Source organism: Onychostoma macrolepis, chromosome 01 (genome assembly GCF_012432095.1).
Source record: "Onychostoma macrolepis isolate SWU-2019 chromosome 01, ASM1243209v1, whole genome shotgun sequence".
In the NCBI taxonomy this organism is placed as follows: domain Eukaryota; kingdom Metazoa; phylum Chordata; class Actinopteri; order Cypriniformes; family Cyprinidae; genus Onychostoma; species Onychostoma macrolepis.
The window spans coordinates 14,484,397-14,510,810 of record NC_081155.1 but is presented as its reverse complement, the minus strand read 5'-3'; the positions used below and the strand labels follow the sequence as shown (position 1 = coordinate 14,510,810).

The window sequence follows — 26,414 nt, the reverse complement described above, 5'->3', positions numbered from 1 at the left end:
AAAACAATAGGCTCGCAGAGACGTCAATCTAATTTTCCCGTCATTCTATTGGTTGATTCTTTTCCTTGCGGTATAATCTTAAATCCCGCCTCTCAGTGTTTACGTCCGGGTCGCATAGATTGCACGCTTCTGAGGAACATGTGAGGTTTACTTATGAGTGTTTTATATTGATCTACGCAACGTTTTATAGCGTAAGTAAAACTAATTTGTTTTTACCTCTAGAGGGTTTTTACTGGCACATGTTGCGTGTTTAAATGTAAGGGATGTGTTGGTTAAAGGGTGCATTATAGTACATGTTGTGTTTCTAATGTGTCCATACCTGCAGTTTTGTAAAGACATGTGAGCAGATGTTAGACAAGACAAGGATTCATGTCTAAAAAGCTCTATGTTTTATGCGTTTGTTTCTTTATTGGAATTCATTAGAGCCTTTATATTTGGGTACACGGTGAAGAATGGCGTCCATGGAGGAAGCTTTTCCCCGTGGTGGGACAGAGAAGAAGACCACCGAGTCCAAAACTGTTAAAGCACATGAAGTGGACAATCTTTTTGAAGTAAGATTATGATAATGATGGTAGTGACTACAACAGTGATTTTAATTAAGATCAATGTGCAGCCTTCACATCTGCTGTGAGAGTAATGTGCATGTATGTAATGTTTTTCAGACACGCGAAACAGTGGTTTCAAAGAAGAGAAAGATCGCACAACAGGATGAAAAGCAAAAAACTAAACAACAAAAAGTGGAAAGTGGGGATTTAAAACTTAATACTGCCGCCACTGTGGAAATTCTTCATCTTCGTGTATGTATATGCATATTTGTAATTTGCAATATTGAGTAAAAAAAAAAAAAAAAAAATTATATATATATATATATATATATATATATATATATATATATATATATATATATATATATATATATAATAATTATTATTTTATTTTTTGCCATTAATTGTAATAATCCAGTGAGACTTTTGTCTGACAACTGCCAGTGCTCCACACAGATCTGATCTGATCTCACTATCATCCAGTCTGTCTGGAATGACTTTTTTTTTTTTTTTTTTTTTAAACAAACACACACACAAGAATTGAGTCATGCCACTGACCTTGCATCTGATCTCTCTGGATTCTCTGTCTAGAATCTGAAGATTGGCACTCTGATGCTGGGTTGTGTGAAGGAAGTGTCGGACTTCCAGGCGGTAGTGGGTCTTCCCAGCGGTCTTGTTGGTTACCTGCCAATCTGCAATGTTTGTGACTCCTATACCAATATTCTTAATGAAAACCTGGACTCTGAAGACAGTTTAAAGGTACCACAGCTGCACAAGGACTGAAAATGTAAAGCTAAATATGTGAATGTTGTCAGTAAAGGATGCATTTTGTTTGTGTTTGCCTACTCTTCACAGGAAGTTGTCCCCCTCCCACAACTGCTTACTCCTGGAATGCTGATCAGATGCGTTGTGTCGTCTCTCGACTCTGTTAAGGAGGGTCATATTAGTCTTAAAGTGTCTATCAACCCTAAAGGGGTTAACAAGGTGTTGAGTTCAGGTTCTTTGAAAGCTGGAATGGTGAGTTTGCAAACTTTTATATATTTTTATTTATATATATAATTTTTTTTATATTATATTCAGGTAGATGGTTGTATCAAAATGACCTGGGTGATATATTGAATATTTATGATGCATTCAGTGTTCTTTTGATACCGATATTAAAATGAAATTATTCAGTACTGTAATTTTAATTTTCAGAATGCAGTTTTAGAGCATATACATATAATCAAGTAAAAAAAAATTTAGATGCACTACTGGTCAAAAGTTTGGGGCCTGTAAGATGTTTTTCTTTTTTAATGAAGTCTGTCACACTCATGTTTTCTATTTGAATATATTTTAAAAGGTAATTTAGTTCTGTGACGCAAAGCTGTATTTTCAGCATCATTACTCCAGTCTTCAGTGTCACATGATCCTTCAGAAATCATTCTGATATGCTGATTTGATGCTCAAGAAACATTTCTTATTATTATCAATGCTGAAAAGGTGTGCTGCTTAATATTTTTGTGGAATTTGTGATACTTTTTTTCAGCATTCTTTAGTAAATAGAAAGAACAGCATTTAATTGAAATAAAAATATTTTCTAACATAAATATTTATCTCACTTTTGCTGTGTCCTTGCTAAATAAAAATATTAGTGTAAATATACCAACTACAATTGGTAGTATGCATCACCCAGTTGTTGTTGAATGTTTTATGAGTAATTGTCACTTGTGAACTAAGATAAGACTGTCTTAACATTTTAGACACTGAGTGGTTGTGTGGAGAGTGTGGAAGATCACGGCTTCCTGGTTGACATCGGAATCAGTGGCACTAAAGCTTTCCTGCCCAAACAAAGCACATCCTCAAAAAAAGGTATAAAATACAGCAACATAACATGTCATTAGTCTACATATACTGTTAAATCATCGCAAATCATATTGGTTAAAATAAAGTTAAAGTAGTTAACCTAAAAATTTTAATTGCCATATACTCACCTTCATGTAATTCCAAACCTTTATGGCAAGAACTAGCTTTAAGATGTCAAATTATTTAAACTTTTACATTTTATTACATTAATAATAATTAAAGTTATGCAGGTTTGGAATGACAACAACATTGACGTAATTTCATGGGTGGTTTGGATGAACTGTCCATGTCCTCTGATCAGGATAAAAGCGGTATTATGATTGTAAATTTCCTGTTTATCTCAGATCTGAATGTTGGTCAGTACGTGACGATCCTGATAGAGGAAGTCAAGAACGATGGACGTGTGGTGCGTCTGTCCCAGGATCCCCAGGCTCTTGGAAAGGCCTGTGCAGAGACTCAGCAAGGATGGACTCTAGACACGCTCCTGCCGGGACTTCTGATCCGGGCGCGCATCAAGAGGGTAAATCAGCTTCACATAGACATAAAATATAATATTGTCGATGTTAAAATACTTCCTGCTATCCTAGTTTATTATGCAGGAACAACTGTAAGTCACTGTAAGTGGTTTGAATTCCCTTTTAAGCTAATTTCAAGTGTTCGTTTTGAGATGTTGACTTTGTCTGCTGATGTTTTGTCATGCTAGGTTACTCCTCATGGGCTTATTGTGACGTATCTTTCATCTTTTACTGGAATGGTTGATGTTCTGCACCTTGATGAGGACAAAGCATCTACCTACAACACGGGAGACGAGGTATGAGTCAAAGGGCCATAGAAATAGTGTTTCAAGTGTGTGTGTGTGTGTGTGTGTGTGTGTGTGTGTATAATAAAATCAGGGTTTCTGTGGGTACTCGCCCAAATGAAGGACTTAAAGTCTTAAATTGGACCAGAAAGTCTTAAATTCATAAATTTATGGCATTAAATGTTGCATGCTCTGCAAAAAATATCATCTTCCTCAGTACTTTTATCTTGATTTCCAGTACAAATATCCTTAAATCAAGATACATTTACTTCAGATTCAAAATGAAGATGCAAAGTCTTGTTTTCTGAGAAAGTGAATTGAGTTTGTTTAAAATATATTTAAAATAAGAACAAATATCTGTCAATGGGGAATGTAGACTTTTTCCCCCTTTTGAATTAACCCCATTGGCAGATATTTGTTTGTTTTTTAATCATAATCTCTAAATAATAAAAAAAGTGTTGCTAATACAACTTCTTTGCATTGTCCTTAAAAAGTCAGTGTGAAACAGTGTGAAATATTAGATATAAAATGTTAACTTGTTTCAGCTAAGGCAACATTTCTAATTTTTGATTAGTTTAAGTTGAACCACTGAAACTGTTAATAAAAGTAGTAAAGCTGAAATGAAAAAATAATTATATCCTAAATAGTAATATTTAAAATAAACAAAACCTAATAAAAGCACAAAACAAAATGTCAAATCATTAACAAAAATGAAAACTGAAAGTGTAGAAATAAAACTTTAAAGTATAATAGTATATAAATGATACCAAAATAACCCTGATTGTCAGTCAATAATGAAGTTCTTTTCTTCCGGCTCTGTCTCAGGTCCTGGTGCGGGTTCTGTATGTGGAGCCCTCCACGCGGCATGTGGGTCTGTCCCTGCGCAGGCATCTCCTGCCACCAGGCGGCGCTGTGCTGGATGAAGTCTCGAGTGAGCAGGTGAGCAAGGTGGTGCAGGGCTGTAAGATGACTGCTTTGCACCATCGCTCTGGAGCCTTGATGAAGATGCCTGACGGGACCACAGTCTTTGTGCATGTGAGTTCAAAACCAATCTCAACAACGATGTACTGCACACATAACCGCCGAACTGAGAGTCTAATGGAGTTTTATTTGCATTTTACATGTAGAAAAACCTCTTGAAGGAGGCAAATGAAGAATTTAACCCAAACCACTTGCTGACCCAGCCTGAACACACTCTGAGAATCATAGATTACAGTCCTATGGAGCGAATGCACGTGGGCACACTGCGCAGGTTGGTTGCTAGGCTGCTGTTATGTGGTTTCTAGGGTGTTCTTGGTTCCCAGTTTATTTTATAATTTGTTGTTTTGTTTTGTTTTACAGGAGCACTGTTGAAATAGAGTTGTTCAGATATCAAGACATCAAAGTGGGACAAATTGTTGAGGTGGGCAACCGTGTTTGAGCACGTAATATAAATGGATTTGCAGGAAATGTCACACAAAAGAATAAATGTGCTTGTGGTCAAATACTTCCTGTGGCTTTCAGGGTACAGTTATGGATTTGCAGAAACATGGTGCGGAAGTGAGGATAACGAACCACATCAGCGGATTGATACCCAAAAATCACCTGGCCGATGTTGTCCTAAATAACCCAGAGAAGTTGTTCACTAGTGGACTGAAGGTCAAGTGCAGGGTGAGGATGTTAAAATCATGCACTGTTACTTGGGTCAGTGAAAGAGAAGGATGTCCAAGATGATGAAAGTATTGTAAAAGTAGTAATATTTAGTCTTAATATTTAGTGCTGTCAAACGATTAATCGCATTCAAAATAAAAGTTTTTATTTACGTAATATATGTGTGTGTGCTGTGTATATTTATGTATATATAAATACAAACACATGCATGTGTATATATTTAAGAAAAATGTTATGTTTATATACTAAATGTTTATGTATAATAATATAAATATATAAATGTATATACATGTAAATATTAAAAAATATATATACTCTGTGTATGTGTGTACTTGCATATACATAATAAATATACACAGTACACACAGATATATTATGTAAACAAAAACCTTTATTTTGAATGCGATTAATCATGATTAATAATCGACAGCACTAGTACAAATAGATTACGCCAAAGTTTTTATTGTTGGGTTTGTTTGTTTTTATGTTCCTGATATTTTATACTTTTTTTTTTTTTTTTTCTCTCCCTTTAATGCAATCTTGATATATTGAAAATATAATGTAACATTTAAAACTGCTTTAATTATTTGAAACAAACAGATTATGCCAGAGTGTTTTATTGTTTTTGTTATTTGTTTGTTCACTTTTTGATAAAATATAATAACTAGCCATGCAGGTTTTGTGGGGTTACTCCATTTTCTCTTTTGAACTTGTCTTTTTCATAACATTTTGAAAATATCTTTTCAAATGACAATGAAATAGCTTTCTCCACGTTACACATTTTTAAAATATAGTTTTTTCAATGTAAAATTTAAACCTGTTTTGATTATTTGAAACGATTAGATCATTCCAAAGTGTTTTATTGTTGAATTAATTTTATTTTTCCCAAATTTTGTACTCTCTTGGCATTTGATTTCTCTCTCTCTCTCCCCTTGAATGCAGTCTTGTGTTTCACTGACAATGTATTTGTAACCTTTCTTCTGATTTAATTTAACATGGGTTTATTTAGGTGTTGTCAGTGGACGCTCAGCAGAAGAAGTTGTACCTGACCAGGAAGAAGGCCCTTGTTGAGTCCACACTCCCTCTCTTCCTGTCCTACGCTGATGCCAAGGTGGGCCGCATCTCCCACGGCGTCATCGTGTGTGTGAAGGACTTTGGCTGCATTGTTCGTTTCTATGAAGATGTGAAGGGTCTGGTTCCTAAGGCGGAACTGTCCAAAGAGTATGTGACTAATCCAGAAGAGCTCTTCTTCGTTGGCCAGGTCAGAGAGGAACAATATTTAAAAACTCAAATGCATTTAGTTGAAAATTATGTTACACTACTGTTCAAAAATTTGGGGTCAGTACGATTAAAAAAAAAAAAAGAATACTTTTATGATGCAGAAAATTACGTTTAAATAAATTATATTTTAAAATGGAAGAGTTAATATTTCATTTTTGAGTGTGTGCATTTTTGATCAAATAAAGGCTGCTATGGTTAGCATAAAAGACTTCAAATACCATTTGAAAAAAATCTTACTGTCTCTAAACTTGAATGATAGTGTATATTATATTGCGCATGCATATTTTGTCAAATTTATTCCGGCCACACACTTCTGTCTCTCTTAAACAGTTATGATCTTCAGTTCACACCAATTATTAACACTCTTTTAATTGTTTTCTGCAGGTTGTCCAGGCCAAAGTCTTGGATTGTGATGAAGAAAAAAAGATGCTACGTTTATCCTTCAGGGCCGTTACTGAGGGAGACATCAAAGAGGCACAGATTGCCAAATTTGACTTTGTAGTTGGAAAGGTAATTTGACTGAAACACACTGACAAGTTTTTATACTTACTTTCTTTTCAAAGCACTTGAAAATTAAAAAATATACTTTTTGTAAACTTCTTTCGTTGCTTTTTCCTATTTAGACGGTCGAAGTAACAGTGTGCCGCAAAGTCCTGGATGGTCTAGAGGTCTCCATTGTTCCTGAGGAGGTGCCAGCTTTCATACCCACAGTGCACCTCTCTGACCACGTGACCAACTGCCTTCCCCTGTGGATGGTGCTGGAGGAGGGCGACGCCATCTCTAATATAATGTGTCTCGGCAACACCAAGAAGAAGGGCATTGTATCCTCACACAGCCATTCATGTCTTTGTTGTCAGTAAAAATAACTATAAAATCTCTGACTGGCAAGTCAAGTCACCTTTATTTATATAGCGCTTTATAGAATACAGATGCTGTCAAAGCAGCTTTACGGCATTAAACAGGAAAATAGTGTGTCGATAATGCAAGTGGACGTTAGTAAACACTCAGTTTTCTAATTAAAGTCAGTTCATCATTGATTCATTGATGTTATCGTTCAGTTTAAATAGTATCTGTGCAATCAAGTCGACAAACTTCCACATGGTTCAGTTCTTCTTAACTTAGTTCTGTTCAGACTCTCACTAAGAAACCCATGCTGAAGGCCTTTCTGGAGGATGATGGCATCCCCAAAAACTTCTCTGACCTCCAGGTGGGGATGCAGATGGTTGGCTGGGTGAAGAGCATCATGCCGTACGGAGTCTTTGTCAGTTTCCCGCATGGATTCTTCGGCCTCGCTCCTAAAGCCGTACGTCTTTGTTTTGGTCGTTCGGATGGGATTTAGTGTGAAATTGTACATTTTTGTGTAGGTTTGATGTTGTGTTTCTGTCTCGTCGTAGGCCATGGGTGATCGGTTCATCACAGACACCTCAACCATCTTTGACATAGGCCAGACGGTTGTTGCCAAAGTCACCAATTTGGACGAAAAGAAGAGCAGGTTTCTGGTCACTCTGAGGGAGTCAGAATTGAGTCTCTCAGAGGAAGAGTCCCAAGCCAGACTGATCCAGGGTCTGAAGGAAAGGAAGGTCATCTCTGAGATGATGACTTGCAGAGGTACGAGAGCGTAGGCTCTGATGAATGACAAAAGATAAGGTGTTTAACTTCTGTTTTCCGCTGCATTCTAGTGTCTTTAATCCAAATCTCTGTCCGTCTACAGGGGAGTCTGAAGTCCTGCAGCAGCTCTTTGCTTTATCACTGGGAGATAAACTGAAGGTGACGGTGGGAGATAACAGAGAAGATGGCTCGGTCGTACTGACCTCAGATCAGCTCAGTGAAGCCACTGTATTGGTCTCAAAGCACCACACAGAAGGTGAGAAAACAAAACATTGTCATGAGAGCGACCTTTTTTTGTAATTTATTATTAATTGTCAACTTTTAGTCTTTTTTAGTAGACAATGCAATTACAGTTCTTGGGCCCCTTTAAGTTGAAATTACCTCAAATTAGTGACTTGATTGGTCAAGAATCACTTCAGTGAGTGAGATGTTAAATGATTCTGCTAACTGTTAACTTTTGAACAATAGACTGGCTCGGTGAAAGTTTTTGACTGATTTATTAAAACGTTTTGTTGGTTCTCATTTTTATTCGTTTTTGTTTTATTTAAAATTTTAGTCATCTTTAATTTTATGTCAGTCTTAGTTTCATTAATTTTAGGACCAATTTAATTTGGCAACATTTCTAATTTGTTTTCCAGCTTTTTCAGTTACTGAAAAATAGTCCTGTCTCAATTACATGATACATAATTTTTTTTCTTTTTGGAAATGTATAGTTAAATAGTCCCATATTATTTTCTTTAATGCTGTGAATATTGTTTTGGTTCAACTTTAAGTTTGGTCCACTTTACATTCACATGCTGATGAAATCGAAATAATATAATATAATATAATGCAGTCTAAATAGAGCTACAAGCCTTCATTTTGTATGAAGGAAGACCTTTGACTGTCTTGGTGTACATTTCAGGAGTGTTTTTTATATTCTACTTTGTTTTTGTCTTTAACTCATTTCCTTGTGATTACATGTCATTAGCCAGGTTTCCGTCACCATATTTTAATGCACATTTTGAAGTATCGCATGAGAAACGAGTGATGGAAACGCCAAATTTCAAATAAAAATCCCTTAATTCGCAAAAACATGACAACGCACATTTGATGGCAATCATATGTTTAAATTTCCCTTATTTGAAAGGCAAAATGTGATTGAAATTTAAACTGCAGAATTTCTCAAATAACCTAGTCCAATGATTAAACAGTCGCAATATACTTACCGAATTTGGCTTACTTTTACATTTAATTTGCAATAACAGTGTTGTAGCTGAATGTCTTGGATCATTTAATTCCAAAAAGAACCATTTCCTGTTGGAATGATACTCGCATTGGACTGTCTACATGTACCATCCAGTGGAAAGCATGTGAAACCGGCAACTTTACAATTTCAGTGGTTGTGTGTGAATTTGATGGTCTTGACATGGACGGATAACATGCTAGTTCTCATCTAACTATATTTGTGTCAATGTTTCAGGTGTGAATGTGAGTCCAGGCTGCAAACTCACTGCAGTGATTCTCCATGTCGACTTTTCCAAGTCTGAGGTCCATGTGTCGCTGCTTCCAGAGCTGACCGGTGCGACGAGGAAAAAGGTAAGTCCAACTCAGAGCCCTGAAAATCCACAGCATCTAATTTACTCATTTAAAGGCCTGTTAAAGTTCATTCTTTTTGTTTGTCTTCAGTTGGAAAAGGACTCCAAACTCACTGCCACTATCCAGTACACCGACAAAGACTTCGCTGTCATCTCATTGGGTGACACTGGTCACCTGACCATCGTTCCCACTCGCGCTCACATAAATGACATCTTAAATTCAAAGAAATTTCTCATCGGTTCCTGTCTGAATGTGACTGTGGAGGAGCCCAGCAGCGAGGAGTTGGAAGGACTTCCTCTTGTCGTGTGTGAGAAACGGAACGCGATGAGAGGAACACAGAAACAAGAGCAGAGCAAATCTAAGAGCACAAATCTTGGGGAAGTGATGACGGTGACGGTAAAGAAGGTGAAGCCCATGGATGTGTTGGTGATGCTGCCATCGGGGGCCGCAGGAAGTATCCATGTATCTCAGATCGAGGAGTCACCTGTAGTTGGCAGCTTCCCAACATCATCCCTGAATGTCGGGAGCGAGGTGGTAGCCAAAGTGATTGGAGGGCGGAACACTGTTAATGGACACAAGTAAATATAGCCGTGTTAAGTTGTCTGTCACATAATCTCCTTTGTCTTAGTGCCTTTAAATGGGGCTATTTAAAAACCCCACATACAAATAGTACTCACCCCGAGGCCAAATTTTTTTTTAATAATTATTATGTGGGAGTTTTATTTTATTTAAAGATGTATTATTTTTTTAATTTAAGTCCTTTTATATTTTAATGTTTTATTTCCTTTTATTCCTTTTATTTTTATTTTATATTTTATTTAAATGATTTTGAGTTTTTTGTTGTTTTGTTTTTAGTTTTTTTAGTTTTTTATTTTACTTTGTTTTATTTATTTAAAATTTCAAATGCATTTATTTTAAATGCTCTTTAGTTTAGGTTTTTTTTTTTTTTTTTTGCTGTTTTATGGGACAATGAGGTCATTTTTACCATTTCATATATATTTTTGCTATTACTTTTCTATTTAATAATTGTATATCCAATATTGTATTTAATAAATAAATATAAATATATACTTTTTTCTTTTTTTTTCAGTTACAGACTCCCATTTAGTCATATTTTGTTTTTGTGGCTCAATGTGAAGAATATGCTTGAATGAATAATTTTCATTGGTGTTGTGGTGATAATGTCAGCTTTTTTGGACTGTTGGCATTGTTTTATTCGATATTTAACTAGCTTGAAATGTTTAATTTTTTTATATTCATAAAATATTCTCTTTCAACAGGTTTCTGCCAATCTCTCACCCCAACTTTAAGGTTTCCCTCCCTGAACTCACTCTTCTGCCCAGGTATGCATTTCTACAGTTCTCCATACATTGATTTTACATTAATGTGATCAAGCAACATATGGGAACAGCTTCACCAAACATTTGTCTGGGTGTATATTTTCTATTCATTCTATTCAATGTTGAGGTACATACTTCACTCTTTTTCAGCAAACTGAATGATGACAAGGCAATAGACAAATTGAACTACAACCCTGGAGAAGAAGTCATATGCTTTGCATCAAAGGTAGCTTTTTACAGTTTAAGGAAAAGGAAATGTAATATTAAACTGCATGAGCTGTTGAAGTAATTTTTGCCTTCTCCTCAGTTCAACAACAAAACACAATTCTTAGAAGTTCATGTGAAGCCCAACGTCATGGGAACGGTTGAACTGTTAGCCATGATTAACAAACCTAGCGTAAGTGTCTGTACAACTTTGCTTTCTTTGTTTGTAGGGGTGGGCGATATACCATACGCACGATTAGCCGGTAGAAATTTGTCAACCGGTAGAGATTAAGCTGTCGTCTCTATCACAGTTACACGCTCACGTGACGTTGCTTTGTTGCTTTTTGATGCTTTGTAGGGCTTGAACGGTTAAATACACACACTTGTGTATGTCAGAATGCCCGTCTTTCCAAGTATCCTCATAAATGCAGTTATTTAGGTTTTAAGTGAAAGCAAACAGCTGAGAAAGAAAACACGTGTAACAGTATATTGGATCCAGTCAGCTCTTAAAGTGACAGCAGTCTAATATTCCTGCTGTCTGTCATTCATGTTTATCAACCAACAAAACTGCTCTTGCCTGAATCACTTTTGTAAGTTTTAATAAGAAGAAATATATATTTAAAGCTGCAGTCCGTACGTTTTGCCTCTTTGTCGCCATCTCTGCTTGAAAACCTGGAATTGCAGCTCTGTGTGGAATTATCTTAATGCGTGGGCTGTACTCCGGCACGGCTTCAGCACGGATGAATCTAATGTTTTGAGGTGAATGTGTAGCTGTCTGTCACGTGTGGATGTTTACTGTACTTCACAATCACAGATTCTAGCCTACGTCTTGGAATATATGACCCAAATAAGAATTTTCACCGTATATTGCCATCTGAACAAGTAACAAGTCTGCCACGTTTGTTCTGACCAACTGAGGAAAAAATCATTACCATAAACCGCGCTACCAATGGTGATTTAATCTAAAGATCGGTTAGCTCATATCACATCAAACCATGCAAATTATTATTGTTATATTTTATTCTCAAATTATTAATGTTAACATTACATCAGCATTGCGTGACTATGAGTATAGTGTGTATTAGCGTGTAGATTTCAATTTCTGTACAGTCTAATCTAATTGTCATGCCATTCATGCCTTTTAACCCAAAAAACCAACTATGCTCCCTTCGAACTGGTTTTCTTTAAAATACAAATCTTGTGTAATCCCAGGCTATCTGTAATCAGAAGCACATTTAAAACTGGAATATAATTTAGTTTCATAAACACATAATCCTTTCTGGATTACAATCCGCCATCAAAATGATACATTTATTTATTCCAGCTGCTGTGAGAAAAGGCTATAAATGTTCCGTCACCTGCAGGATCCTCACATGCAATAGCAGCAACTTCTTTGTTTACAGACGTGACGTAATGACGCAGTGCCATGCTCGAATTTCCCACGAAAACCTACCCGTACCACTCAAATTAGAAAAAATTATCATAAGCTAACCGTTGTGAATCGGGCTAAAGTAAGGCGATAGTTTTGAACACTGGCTGGTTATGTACTTGCTCAAATATTGATTTCGGATCATTTTTAACCAAAAAAAGTTACAGACTGCAGCTTTAATTGACACAGTGAAGATTATGCAGTGTCTTTATACAGTTTTTGCACAATTGCTTGTAATTAGTTTCCTATTCTTATTTAATCGCTGACTGTTTACTTGTCTTCAGTGAGCTTGAAGGTTTTTTAATTTATGCTAGTATTAGCTTTTTGTTGTGATATTGACATTTCATAATTATGATTATGAAATTTTGATATAATAAAGACCTTATTTAAAGCAAAAATAAGTATATTGTGAGAGATAATGTTACAGTGAAATAAAATGATTCATATTGTGATAAGATTGTAATTTTCTCGCCCACCCCTACTTGTTTGTTAAATGCAGTATGTGAAAAGTAATATTACAATATTGCTCTGCTTATATATTAAAAATTATTTCATTTATATTTAATAAACATGTTATTTACTTGAAAGAGTTAATTTAACGTTGACTTAAATGTTACTTGTAAAAAATAATTTCAAATCATGCACTTATTGAATGCATGTTTTGTTAAATTAATTTCAGAATAAGCAAGCTATAATGTTTTCAAATTGTTTTCCCACAGCAAGCTACACACCCACAGACGCTTTTTAAAGTGGGACAGACTATTTCTGCAAAGGTTGTTGCTCTTGGTACCAGCAGGCCTTTTCGTCTTTCCCTTTCACTCACAGGTAATACTTGTGGTTTCATCTGCAATCATAACTGTTTTGAAGCACAGCACTAACAGTACTTTGAGAGGAGATTTGATGGGACAGCATTTCCTAGTTCATATTTTGTCCTCATTATACTAAACGCTGAGTCACACAGCCCTTGATGTCGCGTTCCTGCTATCATGACGCATGTGGCGGTCGTCCCTCGAGTCTCTTTAGCATTTCCTGTGTGTGCCGTTGCTGTAGGGATGTACAAGCTGGAGCAAGGGGTGATCACCATGGCGAGGATTTGGAAAATTGTCCCTCGCTTGGGACTGTTTCTCCAACTCCCATTTGAGAATTTGGGTTTGGCTTCAGTAATGGATCTCTCTGATGCATTCGAAGACAACCCGCTAGAGCCCTACAAGCTGGGTCAGCTAGTCCGGTGAGTCATGACCTAGTTGGAATTGTTTATGACAAATGTCTGAAAGGATTTTTCCTCCTTAGAAGTACTAAAAAAGCTTAAAATGTGAAGTTTGTTTATGTGTGTGCATTTCTTTTATCCAGGTGTTACATTATTGGGGAGGAAAATGGAAAGTTCAACGTTTCTTTACGTGCCTCCAGGTACATAATCAAGCATCATTTCAAAATTAGATTAAATTGGGTTCTAGATCCGCCATCACTTTTCTTCTTTAAAACATTCCATTAAATAAATGAATGTATTTATTTAGTTTTAATTCATTTTATTTTTCACATGTATACCTGGTATACCATGTATATTTTTCATATTTCACCTGTTAAATGTATTTTTTATATAATAAACACATACAACTACAAGTACATTACCAAGATAAATATCACTTGACAATAATGTGATATTGACGACAATAACGTCAGTTATGCTAGTAATGATAAGAAATGCTTGCTGTAACATTAATGAACAGTTTTGTACTTAAGTCAAAAGTTTTTTTTGTTTGTTTTGTTTTTTTGTTTTGTTTTTTTGTTTGGTATCAAATCTAAATATGCTTTTTTTTTCTTTTAACAATATACACAAAGAACCAGAGAATGATGCACTTAATAATCTCATTGTAACTACTTTTCAGAACGTTACCTTATTTTATTTTATATTATATATTATTTTTAAATTTTTTTTTTTTTTTTTTTTTGTTCGTTTGTTTTTTTTCTTCTTTCATGGGACATTGGAAGAAGGGCTTGTGACAATAAATTGAGCCATTTAGATTTTTTTTTTTTTTTTTTTTTTTAACAAAAGTGAGGCAAAACATGGTTTTTAAATTATATGTACTACTTTGAATGTTATAAAAAAACATTTGAAATGAACACTGCTGTGGTTTGTGCTCTTTCTATCCTGAGAAACCAGCAGCAGTGTGATGCGTTGCCTGCAGTAATAAATGGGATGTTTGAGTAGGTCTTTGACCCATATCATCTGTAGCTTTCTTCTAAGAATACTGAGAACATCCGGCCTGCATGTGCGTGATTGTGCAGATGATGAAAATGATTTTTTTTTTTTGCTTTGTGTTAGATTTGAGTATGAAGATGATTTGAAATTTAGCTTTGTCTCATTGTATTGTCCCAAAAAATTCAGCCTTTATTTTATTTTTATTTTTTATTTATTCAATTTTTCATTTTTTGCAAGTAATTTTAATTTTCCGTTTTATTTATTTTAGACTCAAATTTCTCCCCTTTCTGCAGATTGTATAAGGACCACAATAAGAATCTTACAGATCCAGACATTCAGTCAATTTCCGATATAAAAGAGGGCCAGATTATCAGGGGATATGTGACATCTATTACTGATCTAGGCATATTTGTGAGGTAAAGTATGCTGATTTTGCCAACATTTCCACATGAAACCACACGAGTTGAATTAAAATGATTTTTCTTGTATGAAGGTTATCAAGGACCATCTCAGGAAGAGCTCTTTTCCAGAATGCTACAAAATACTTTGTGAACGACCACAAAACTTTTTCCGAACACATTTCCATGAATGCATTGCTGACAGCCAAGGTTCTCAGGTAATGTATGTCTACATGTGTACAACGACCAGCTATTAATAATATATTTAAATGTATCTATTTGTAGTGCTATATGACTAAGGACAGTTGTTTGTAAATCAGTGTGAACACCAAGAACGAGCATGTGAACCTGTCGCTGCTATCGATGGACACTGGCAAACCAGATCTTCTCCCAGAATCCCTTAAGCTTCCATTGCGCTTGACAAAGCAAGAACAGAAGCAGACGCAAGAACGTGACAAGAAAGCCACCAAGAGGAAACAGGTTAATTCTGAGAGCCAGGTAAGTGTGTGTGTTTTTGTGTTTTAAGTGATAGTTTCAAAGAGGATGGATTTGACCTTGTGCTTAATCCTTCTAGCAACAAACGATTAAAAAGAAAAATGAAGGACCAGTAATGGGCAAATCCACAGAAAAGCAGAAAAGAAAAAAAGAGAAAACTAAAACCGAGGATAATGACAGTGGTGTAGAAGTGTTCTTCAGAGAAGAGGAAGAAACGCTGTTGCGTAAAAATCAAGACCAAGTAAAGGTGACGCATCTTCTCTCTTCAGATTAATTCGATTGATTTTATATTTTAATATGGGTGTACAGCTGCTTCTCTGGTGTGTAACAGTTGTCGTCTGATTGTTTAGCATAAGCATGAGGCAAAGGAACCAGAACGGCTGCAGCTGGCTGTTGGCTTCCCGTGGAAATCCACACTGTGCTCTTTAACACCTTTTGCCGCAGTAGACGACACCCATGATTCCAGTGAGGATGAGCAGGAAGCCACAAGCAAGGTGAGCGCTCACATGCGTCAAAACGAAGTTGCTCCCATGTAGACTGTTGACTATCTATTTATTTAATTTTCCAGCATTACAATGGAAGGTGCACATACTGAAACAATTTGGTGCAGAATTTATAGGGTCCTGTTTTATCAAATTTAAGGTAATAAAAATCTTAAATGTCTTAGAGTAGTTCACTCAAAAATGAACATTTGCTGAAAATTTACTTGCCTTCAGATCATGCAAAATATGGATGAGTTTGTCTTCATCACTATAGATGTGGAGAAATTTAACATTTATATCACGTGCTCGCCAATAGATCCTCTGCAGTGAATGGGTGCCGTCAGAATGAGAGTCAAAACAGCTGATAAAAACATCACAATCCACGCAACTTAGTATGGATAGATGACACATTTTGGCCAGAAGTGATGATTTGTTTCTTACAAACGCACAGCTTTTTGCCTCATAAGAGTATAATTGATGGATTGGAGTTGTGTGGATTATTGTGATGTTTTTATCAGCTCTCATTCTGACGGCACCCATTCACTGCAGAGAATCCATTGGTGAGCAAGTGATGTAATGCTACATTTCTGATTTTCAAGAGGTCTTTAATTTTGGAATGGGCAATACTGCTTGTGTGATAAAGCGGTTATTAAACCATAAAACTATGGTTTAATTAAATAATTACAAAGAAATGGCAAGTAACACATTCAGTTAAATGTAAAGTTGAACATTTTGAATTTGAAAGAATGAAACGGCATTTTCTTGTAAAACATACTCCAAAAAAATCTTCATTTTATTTGCAATCACTTTTTATAATTCATAGTCTGCAAACGGCTTGCCACTTCTCTTTCTCTCCAGCCAGTGAAAACGTCCCGCAAAGAGCTAAAGCAGGAGCAGCAGAATGCGGAGCAGCAGCTCAGCAAGCTGGAGGCAGAGCTCATGGACCCGTCTGTGCGTCCGGACAGCACAGCGGCGTTTGAGCGTCTGCTCCTGTCGTCTCCGGACAGCTCCCTCCTCTGGCTGCAGTACATGGCTTTCCATTTGCAGGCCACACAGATCGAGCAGGCACGCACGGTCGGCGAGAGAGCCCTCAAAACAATCTCCTTCAGGTGAAAAGACTGTGGTTTAAGATAGTTGAGATTTTGAGATTTAAATCAAGTACAACTTGCATTCTGCTGCAGGAAACAAGTTTGAAAACAGTCATAATTTGACACTAGTTGCGAATAAATGACAGGTTTTTGATCAAAGGGTTTCTGGTGTGTGTTGATTTTCCATGTTCGTTTTTTTTTTTTTTTTTTTTTTTTTTAAAGAAAATGAGTAGATTAGAATATATAAAAAAAGAAACCTAGTGTTAGTTTTAGAAGAAAAGCTAGCAGTTATAGAATAAATATGCAATTGATAGAGGGTCAAATGTGTGGTGTTTTTTCTTTTTTTTTTTAAAGACGGATAAATAAAATAAAATTAGAATAGAGAGTGCTAGAGTTAGAGGGTCAAATAAAGATGGAAGAGATGTGTTTAGCCGTTTCTTGAAGATGGGTAAGGATTCAGCTGCTCGGATTGAGTTGGGCAGGTCATTCCACCAGATGGGAACAGTTAATGAAAAAGTCTGTGAAAGTGATTTTGTGCCTCTTTGGGATGGCACAATAATCCGTTGTTCACTTGCAGAACGCAAGCTTCTAGAGGGCACATAAGTCTGATCATTTAATATATATATCTGATAATTAAATTTCTAATAATAAATTTAGTTGTTTTAAGAAGCACCTGAATGAGATCTCAATTTTGTCACAAGAGTTAACCGGTTTGTTTGTGTGTTTAGAGAGGAGCGGGAGAAGCTGAACGTGTGGGTGGCCATGCTAAATCTTGAGAACATGTACGGGACACAAGAAAGCTTGCAGAAAGTCTTTGAACGGGCCATCCAGTATTGTGAACCTCTTCCTGTGTATCAGCAGCTAGCCGACATTTACGCCAAGTCGGACAAGATCAAAGTAAGCATTATGTCCAGTCATGTGATTATGTGTGGTTGTTAGAAGGGATGCAATGATGTATATTTTGGCTTAGGGGGCGGTCTGACCAAATTTGTTCAAAATATGAGTCATTAAGTTTCTTTTATTCAGCAAGGCATCAAATTGACCAAAAGTGACAGTAAAACATTTATATTGTTACAAAAGATTTGTATAAATGCTTTTCTTGGATCCTGAAAAAAAAGTATTGCATTTCCACAAAAATAACTGTTTTCAGCATTGATAATAAGAAATGAAGGATTATGTGACACTGAAGACTGGAGTAATGATGCTGAAAATGCAGCTTTGCATCACAGCAATAAATCATATTTTAATAGAAAACATTTTTTAAATTGTAGTAATATTTCACAATATTGTGGTTTTTACTGTATATTTAATCAAATAACTGCAGCCATGGTGAGCATGAGACTTTTAAAAACATTTAAAAATATTTTACAGACCCCAAACTTTTTTTCATAATGTTTAATTATTTAATTACTAAAATAAAAAAAATAATAATAAAAAAAAAATATATATATATGTGGAGTAATGATGCTGAAAATATATATATGTACGTGTGTGTGTGTGTATATGTATGTATATATATATATATATATATATAGCTCTCACATGCTACAAACCATCAGAACATTACATTTTGTATTTTGTGTGTGTGTGTAGGAGGCTGAGAATCTTTATAAAAGCATGGTGAAACGCTTTAAACAGGAGAAAGCTGTATATCTGAGTTACGGCAACTTCCTCCTACGACAGCATCAGAGCGATGCTGCAAATGCCCTTCTGCAGAGGGCGCTGCAAAGCCTATCCAATAAAGACCGTGAGTGCCAGCCACACTTCAGACATGCATACCTAATTCTCATATTTATGCATGCGTTGAGACATGAGGTATCCTGTTTACAGCTCATGCATTGTTTCCTTGCCGTCTTTCCAGATGTTGACCTGATTGCCAAATATGCCCGGTTGGAGTTTCAGTACGGGAATGCAGAGAGAGCCAAATCCATGTTTGACAAGGTCCTGAGTACCTACCCCAAACGCACAGACCTGTGGTCCGTGTTCATAGACTTGATGGTGAAGCACGGCTCTCAGAAGGAAGTGAGGTAAACACACCTGTATGAATTTATTGATGGATTGAAGAAGATACTTTTTAAGACTGTTAGTACCAAAACATTTGACGGTAGCCATTGATTTCCATAGCATGGAAAAAAATACTAAAAAAATATGGTTACCCACATTCTTCAAAATATCATCTTTTGTGCTTAGCAGAAGAAAAATAAAAAAATCGTACAGGTTTGGAACGACTTTAGAGTGAGTAAATGATGACAGGATTTTAATTTTTGGCTGAACCATCCCTTTAAGAATAGACCCTTTTTATCAAATAACTTGCAACCAAATCAACCTACTGCACTATTTTGTTTTAATGAAGTAGAGAGGAATATGTAGCGTGGAATAGACTCTTGAAATTCTAATCTGAATTCAGATTTGTTGTGTAATATTTTGCCTGTTTCCTCCAGGGAGCTTTTTGATCGTGTGATTAACCTGAGCGTGTCCGTGAAGAAGATAAAGTTCTTCTTCAAGCGTTACCTGGAGTACGAGAAGAAGAACGGTACACCTGAGACCATCCAGGTGGTCAAAAAGAAAGCTCTAGAATATGTGGAGTCCAAAGGAGCAGAAACTGCCAGCTAGTGGCATCTATTTTACCTTAAGATTAATAGGATATTTGAGGAGCATCTGTAATCCTCCTGGGGGTTTTTTATCTCTTGTGCACATTTTACATATTTCTGGAGCTTATATTCGTGTGTTTCCTGAGCTTTAATGTCATATCATTGAATGTCTATAAGTGACCACATTTTCCTATTTAATAAAGGATTATTATGGATTAAAATATTGCTGTAATATGAAGTCATACATGTTTTGCAATAAAAATTCTGCTATCAAAAGCTCCAGATCCAGCATTTCTTTTATAAAAATGAAGATTAAAACACAAAAACATGACATTTTATTCAAAAACAAACAATACAAAATAACAATGAAAAGGGAACAATTCAAGCAATGAACACGATATTGGATAAGAACTGCTGGTTACTGATTATATATTTAATATTTCTGTAAGGACTACGCAGGATCTTCATGAAGACCTGTAGTACCGGTCAAACAGACAGTGCACTACACCTACAACCCTATTATCACATATATACGGCTGTCCATCGACAGCAGAAGTTTAATTGCCGAAGTTGAATGTTTTCTTTTGTTGCCTGGTTAGATCCCCTGAGGCAAACTCCTGAGATATTTACCTCTCATTTTGACGTCCGTTACCCAGCATGCACTGTGTGTCTCTCGCTTTAGAACCTCGGCACGATACTACTTTAAAGATTATTGTGGCACGATATATAGGAGATTATTCTTATGTTTGGCTACTGGCAATATGGTACTGAATCACTAGTGTCGTCCTGGTTTCTTGCGTTCTCTGGGTCCGCTGTGGCGGTGCATATAGATGGCTTTGGAGAGCCTTGGCAGGTCACATGATATGTTCCAACAATCGCAGAACTAGAGGGTGTTAATCTGGCCGTGGGCCGTACAGTTTCTGGGGTCACACCTCCTCAGGGTCTTGCAGCCCTTCTGCTCCTCGAGGGGAGTCGGCGTTGTGGAGACGCATGATGGGTTTATTGCACATTGGGCAGACGCTGCGGATCTCTAGCCATTTCAGCAGGCACCTGCAAGTTGCAACGAAACAATAAGAGATGTCTTTAGAAATACTGGTGCAAATAGCAAACTGTTTTTTTGCACTTATACTTGTCAATGCAAAATGTGTCACCACAATGTTAGGTTGTTGCTTGTAGTTTGATGTGTTTAGGGGTTTGTTAGCAGTCAGAAGTGTTAGCCATAGTAAGAGTGATGCATAAGCATATATTCTTCAAACAAATAAATTGCATTGCATTATAGTGTTAGTTGCTTTAATATCATTTTATTTTTTTTACATTTTCTCTTATAAATAGGAGTGTGTAAATGGATTTATTCACTTAAAATAGACTTTATTATTCATTTTATATATAATATCGTTCAAAGGTTTGGGGTTGGTAAGATTTTCAATGTATTTGAAGTGGGGGTTTTTTTATGCTCACCAAGACTGCATTTTTTTTTAAAATTCAGTAAAAAAAAAAAAAAAAAAGTGAAATATTATCATTTAAAATAACTATTTTCTATTTTATTCTATTTTAAAATAGCATTTATTCCTGTGATGGTAAAACTGAATTTTCAGGGTTTTACAATAAATAAAAAAATAAATAAAAAATATTGTGCAAGGGCATGAACTGTGAGAATGATGAGTTTTCTATAGAATTCTGCTGGCTATTGGCATAAAGTAAATGTGACATTTCCCATTAAGTAAACTTGTTTCAGTGGAACTCACTTCTTATGGAAGGTGTGTGAACATGGGCAGATGCCCAGCTCGTCTCTGGTCTTGAATTCCTCTAGACACACGGCACAGGGCTGCTGTGATGCACAAGAAACAAGCTATTTTAGTCTCCTTTTGTTTTACACACATAATTCAACTTCAGCTTCAGCAGGACGCTACAGGAATGCCGGCTGTAACTTTGCCAACATTTCTCTGTGTTTTGGTTTCAGCCACACTTTTTCCTACTGCATGATGGAGCAAAGTGTCTGGAGTTGCATTCTATTCTACTGGATATCATCAGTTGCACGTCTGGGTTCCCATAATGCAGGTCTCCAGTTGGTTGAGAGGACCAAATAAATCCTGCAGAGGTCTGTTTGCACAATCAAGAATTTCCCCTGAGGTTTTTATGAATCATATGAACACTTTATAACCTAATCGAGCCTCGCTTATAAAGGAATTTTTAATGCACTACGAGGGCGATCTGAAATGCTTTGATTCTGATGCTTAATGTTTATAAAAATAGTCACATAATTTAATCTATTGAACCCTGTTTAGTGAGGAATGCAAATAAACTTTTCAAATAAAACTGATCAGCCAATTTGCATGTCCCTATCCATATCCATTATTTAATAATAGAAAACTACCTAAATTTAACTTTTGTTAACTTAAATTAAAAATATCAATTTCAGTGTGGCCCTTATATTTTATGTTTGCTTTTTTATTTTTATTCTTTTTATTTCTAATGACATTTCCCCTTTAAAAATAATGTTTTGATTCATACACCCTTTAGACCACATAACAAGTTCAAACAGTCACACCCAGAGAGCTTATGACACTTACTCCCAGCAGGCTCAGCTTCTTTCCTGCACCTTTCAACACCACCTTTTATGAAAAAAGAAAAGAAAAGAACAATGTGTTGTTTATCATTTTACAGTAAATCACTTTAAGCTCAAAAGCTAATTTCTGCGCTACTAGCGCCACCGAACGGAACTACATTTTCGGGAACACGCGCCCTTCAGCCATTGGTCGAACAAACAGACAGCCACGCCCCCAGACGCATGCTATTGGTCGAGTCAGCGTCGGTGCGAGCAGAACCGTTAGCCTCTGAGGAGGACTAGAAAACAAAAAAGTAACGCCACAGGGATACCGTGTTTATCATTTTTGAGGTACTTACAGTTCTTTAAATATTAAGCTGGTATCAAGTAAAGTATTTTAACACTGAAAAATAACATATTTCATCTTTTCGCAGCCACTGTGACTAACTACTGTAACATTAAGTAACTGAGAATAGACAAGTGTGCTTCATTAGTTATGATGACTGACTAATGATCGATTGATTGATTTAATGTTATGTGCTTGGTGTTTACATAGCATTTTCCCTAACTTTATTGTGAGACCCATTAGATATTTTAGATGAATTAGCCTATTATCTGACATAAACTGAGCTTGATTGTGAAGTTTAAGTGGCCTGCCTCCTTTCAACATTTTGAAAAAGACTAAATTAATTTTCAGGCCTAGGTTTTAGTGCTTTTTGTTTGAAAATATCAGCCTGTCTTGTGTTACATAGCTAATCCATATAACAGTATCATATCTCACATTTGCTAACTATATATATATATATATATATATGAGGAGCAAAGTATATCATGAAGGTCATCTGTTAGATTGGATTTCACATGGCTAAGACTATGCTATATTTACATCGTACTCTATTGTTTTAGGCCCACCTCATTGTAGCTGTACTGCTCCCTTGTACCTTGCTGTTTCAATCTGTAAAGAGAAGAGGAAAAAATGAAACACTTCTGCACTTCCTGAGTTGAACTGCAGAAAATTGCTGTGGGTGGTGCAAAAGAGAGATGTTGTGATTGTGTAATTCATTTTGCTGCAGCATTTCCTCTGTCAAACTCTCTCATATGCATATAAAACACTTCCACATAATATAAACACTAATTTATACTGTCTCAACTCAAAGCCTGATTAAATATGAGATTCAAAATGTAATTCAAATCGCACCATTTAAAAAATCTGTATGCGAATAGGATGACCGTATTCATTTTAGAAAATAATGTCTCAGACGTGTCTTCCTGTGTCTTTCTACATGTCTTTACAGGAGCAGAGAGCAACAGAGGACACATCTGATTTGTGTAACAGCAATTGTGCGGGTGTGGTGAATGCATTTGGGTTCTTGCCTGAACAGATAGCAGCAGAAGATTACACTGAGCATGAAGATGAACATGCCTATGCCCAGTACAATGACGTACACGTTGAGCGGCAGACGGTAGATGTCTTCCTCTGACATATCACAGTCTGAATGCTGCAGCCCTAGACCACAGAGGCAGCCTGCACACAAACACACACTTTAAATCACACACGATGGCTCGGAAATATTTGAGCAGGAAGCACACAGTTCTTCAGTACGCCCATTTTCAGGGAATTAGCTATGTACAAAACAAATACGGACATTAATTGCCGCCAACAAACCACCATCTGGCCTTTCAGGAAGCCATATGTGTGTTAGTGTGTGTTAAAAAGTTTACCATTCATACTTTACTGTTTTCTAACCATGTGAAGTTCATCTCCATTCATATTCTCCTGTCAGTCAGCATAAGAGTTAAAGATTAACGCAGCGTCTGCAAGAATCCCCCTCAGTCTGAATCTGTGGAACGATTCATCTAAGGTGCTTATATAGAGGGGCTTCCACAGAGATTATTGTAAGCTTGTGTCATTCTGATGAGATGGTAAAGTGAGATTTAATGTGTGCCATATGCACAGGAGAATGTATGATGTACAGTATTATTAATATATTTTGGCATGTATTGAAGCAAAGATTACAGTTCTCTACAGCTGAATGTATTTTTATTAAATTATTATTCTTATTCTTATTATGTAAGGCTACTGAATGAATATCAAATATTTTTATATATTTATACATATATTTTTATTTTATTTACGTGCACAGGTTACTCATAGAATACCATAGTATTACTATGGCACATTTTTGTTAGTGGTTACTGTCGTTTTCCATGTGCACTGCACACAATTTTCTAATTATGGTCCATATTCTGTTTCATGCTTTATTCAGAAGAAGTTTGCTTGCTCAGCAGCTTCCTGTATACATATATTTACACATACACACACACATAGGTGTGCATGTATTATTCAAAAGTTTGGGGTCAGTAGGATTTTATTTATTTAATTTTTATCCATTTATTTTTTGAGAAGTATTTTATTTATTTAGTTTTTTTTAAATGTATTTATTTTTTTACCAAGGACACATTAGATGGATCAAAAAGATACTTTTAATGTTACATAAGATTTCTATTTCAGATAAATGCTGTTCTTTTGAATGTTATATTCTGCAAGAATCCTGAAAAAAAAAATGTAGTACTTTCCACAAAAATATACTTGAGCAGCAAATCATCATATTAGAATTAATTCTGAAGGATCATGTGACATTGAAGACTGGGGTAATGACGCTGAAAATTTAGCTTTGCATCACAGGAATAAATTATGTTTTAAAATACATCAAAATAGAAATTAGTCATTTTAAATTGTAATAATATTTCACAATATTTCTTATTTCAATATTTCTTTATAATGTTTCTATTGTATTTTTAATCAAATAAATACAGCCTTGATGAGCATAAAAGACTTCATTCAAAAACCTCAAACTTTTGAGTGGTATGTATAGTATATGCATATATGTATACGTATATGACCCGAAAGTCTTAATAATATATAAATATGCCAGCTGTTTTATTTGTTTCATCTGGTTAAGGCAATCGAATTGACACGTTTACTCGACATATGACGTGTACATAATCAGAATCTGAGCAATTTCCGCTAATTATCAGAATGCAGTCCTCGTCTACCTGCTTAGCGTTACTGTTATTGAACATTTGACTCGTTATTGGTCGATGTTTTCATCTAAAAATAAAACTCTAGACATATCAGTTTTCAGAAGAGCAAAAGGCTGACAGCATGCGGGTTGTTAAAAACAGTCTAGGCATAGCACGAATACTTCCACAATCTTGACAAGCTACTCTTGACCTTTCCGAACAGTTCCCCTTGACTTCTTCAAACTGGTTTCAACATCCTGAGCAGCAATACCACTTCAGTGACTAATGCTGGTGGAAAAAACAAACTCAAGTTCAGATTGGACTTTTCGCAAAGGCCACTCACCGTTACACCATTGGAATGGTTGCATGTAATCTGACTCCAAGCACTGCTGCTGCAAACTCACTGCTTGTCTGGAACAGGCAATGCGGGGGCTGGAGGACACAAGCGAAAGCTTTATTCCGGGTTGACTTATTCCCGACAATTTTCCTGACGTTCTTCCCGTAGGTCAGACGGGTCTAAAAAGCAGCTCTTCAAATGACAGGGTGTGCTGTCTTGATTATAGTTCAATTATTCCTCCATTCATCCCACTTTTATGATGTCAGCATCGAAGAACAAAAGATCTCAATCACTCTTTGGCTCCGCTGATGTGAATATGCACAAGGTGCTTTGTTACACAGACAAAGGGAGCATAATATGCCCTTGATATTCTTCTTGTCTTTGAGATCCAGTCCGTATGTGGCCGGATGGCACTTCAGATGTGATTTCTTTGTGTTGTCATACACAAAAGTTAACAAATTCCTTAATAATAATTCCTGCGTATGGTGGTTTAGCGAGCACTAAACATCCATAACATACAAGCTGATACAAGACTCCATCTACAGCCTTTGTCTTCCCTCAAACCATTATTGCAAAAGACTTTGGCATGTTTCTCTCTGTCGATTTGTCTAGCTTCTCTTCTTTAACGTCGCTCTCGATGCGTCTGTTTTTTTTTTTTTTAGGTATATTCCTTTATCGAACAGCGAGCCGTTTAGAGATCGAAGAGAACAGTATCTTCACCACCATCAAGCCACTGGAGTGTTTATGTGTACGCCTGTGTGGGGGAGTATTTTTTCTCTCCACCTAAAACCATCTGCTCCCTCGATCCTTCCATCAAGAAAGTGGACAAAAAAATGAACAGTCCCTTAGCTCATTCAACAAATATCCAAGCCAAAACGCAAGCATCTGGGGGTTAAAGATGTGTTCTGGTCAGGCCAGCCAGTAGTATTCTCCAGGAAGGCTCCTGCGTCTTTCCTGGCCGCACAGTTTCAGTTT

At 36.2% G+C, this 26,414-nt stretch overlaps 2 protein-coding genes across 4 annotated transcripts; one reads left to right on the top strand and one right to left on the bottom strand.

Moving 5' to 3' along the window:
* The first annotated feature begins 91 nt into the window (after nt 1-91).
* pdcd11 (programmed cell death 11) lies at nt 92-19,735 on the top strand. Of its 2 annotated transcripts, none has more exons than XM_058783934.1 (36): nt 92-191; nt 424-551; nt 663-797; nt 1,137-1,304; nt 1,401-1,562; nt 2,288-2,396; nt 2,735-2,910; nt 3,094-3,201; nt 4,015-4,224; nt 4,317-4,441; nt 4,531-4,591; nt 4,693-4,839; nt 5,849-6,100; nt 6,505-6,630; nt 6,744-6,941; nt 7,253-7,423; nt 7,515-7,728; nt 7,832-7,984; nt 9,191-9,306; nt 9,397-9,884; nt 10,587-10,649; nt 10,797-10,872; nt 10,954-11,043; nt 12,999-13,104; nt 13,330-13,507; nt 13,630-13,686; nt 14,773-14,895; nt 14,973-15,095; nt 15,198-15,375; nt 15,452-15,619; nt 15,723-15,866; nt 16,713-16,963; nt 17,671-17,839; nt 18,536-18,689; nt 18,804-18,969; nt 19,384-19,735. In XM_058783934.1, exons 2-36 carry the CDS (start codon nt 453-455, stop codon nt 19,553-19,555), a joined length of 5,436 nt encoding a protein of 1,811 aa, XP_058639917.1. In that variant the 5' UTR covers nt 92-191; nt 424-452; the 3' UTR covers nt 19,556-19,735. The 2 variants fall into 2 exon arrangements, with proteins under 2 accessions (XP_058639917.1, XP_058639926.1); XM_058783943.1 differs by having other exon boundaries at nt 122-140.
* Nucleotides 19,736-19,845: 110 nt separating this feature from the next.
* On the bottom strand, nt 19,846-26,413 carry zgc:175214 (uncharacterized protein LOC557610 homolog). 2 transcript variants are annotated; one of them, XM_058784011.1, is made up of 7 exons: nt 25,507-26,413; nt 25,314-25,390; nt 23,453-23,603; nt 22,991-23,033; nt 22,104-22,145; nt 21,279-21,361; nt 19,846-20,583 (listed from the first exon to the last, which is right to left on the bottom strand). In XM_058784011.1, the coding sequence occupies exons 3-7, from the start codon at nt 23,560-23,562 to the stop codon at nt 20,460-20,462; spliced, it is 402 nt and encodes a 133-aa protein (XP_058639994.1). In that variant the 5' UTR covers nt 23,563-23,603; nt 25,314-25,390; nt 25,507-26,413; the 3' UTR covers nt 19,846-20,459. The 2 variants fall into 2 exon arrangements, with proteins under 2 accessions (XP_058639994.1, XP_058639984.1); XM_058784001.1 differs by lacking the exon at nt 25,314-25,390 and having other exon boundaries at nt 25,446-26,413.
* Between the last annotated feature and the right edge of the window lies 1 nt (nt 26,414).

Bases quoted from the DNA above. Each gene is read 5' to 3' on its own strand.
- pdcd11 (XM_058783934.1), top strand. From the start codon at position 453: ATGGCGTCCATGGAGGAAGCTTTTCCCCGTGGTGGGACAGAGAAGAAG. The intron at 1,563-2,287 runs GTGAGTTTGCAA...TTAACATTTTAG, and splicing joins GTTCTTTGAAAGCTGGAATG to ACACTGAGTGGTTGTGTGGA. The intron at 4,225-4,316 runs GTGAGTTCAAAA...TTTTACATGTAG, and splicing joins GGACCACAGTCTTTGTGCAT to AAAAACCTCTTGAAGGAGGC.
- zgc:175214 (XM_058784001.1), bottom strand. From the start codon at position 25,470: ATGCAACCATTCCAATGGTGTAACG. The intron at 23,034-23,452 runs GCAAGAACCCAA...TTCTCTTTACAG, and splicing joins TTCTGCTGCTATCTGTTCAG to ATTGAAACAGCAAGGTACAA. The intron at 20,584-21,278 runs GTGAGTTCCACT...TGCAACTTGCAG, and splicing joins TCACACACCTTCCATAAGAA to GTGCCTGCTGAAATGGCTAG.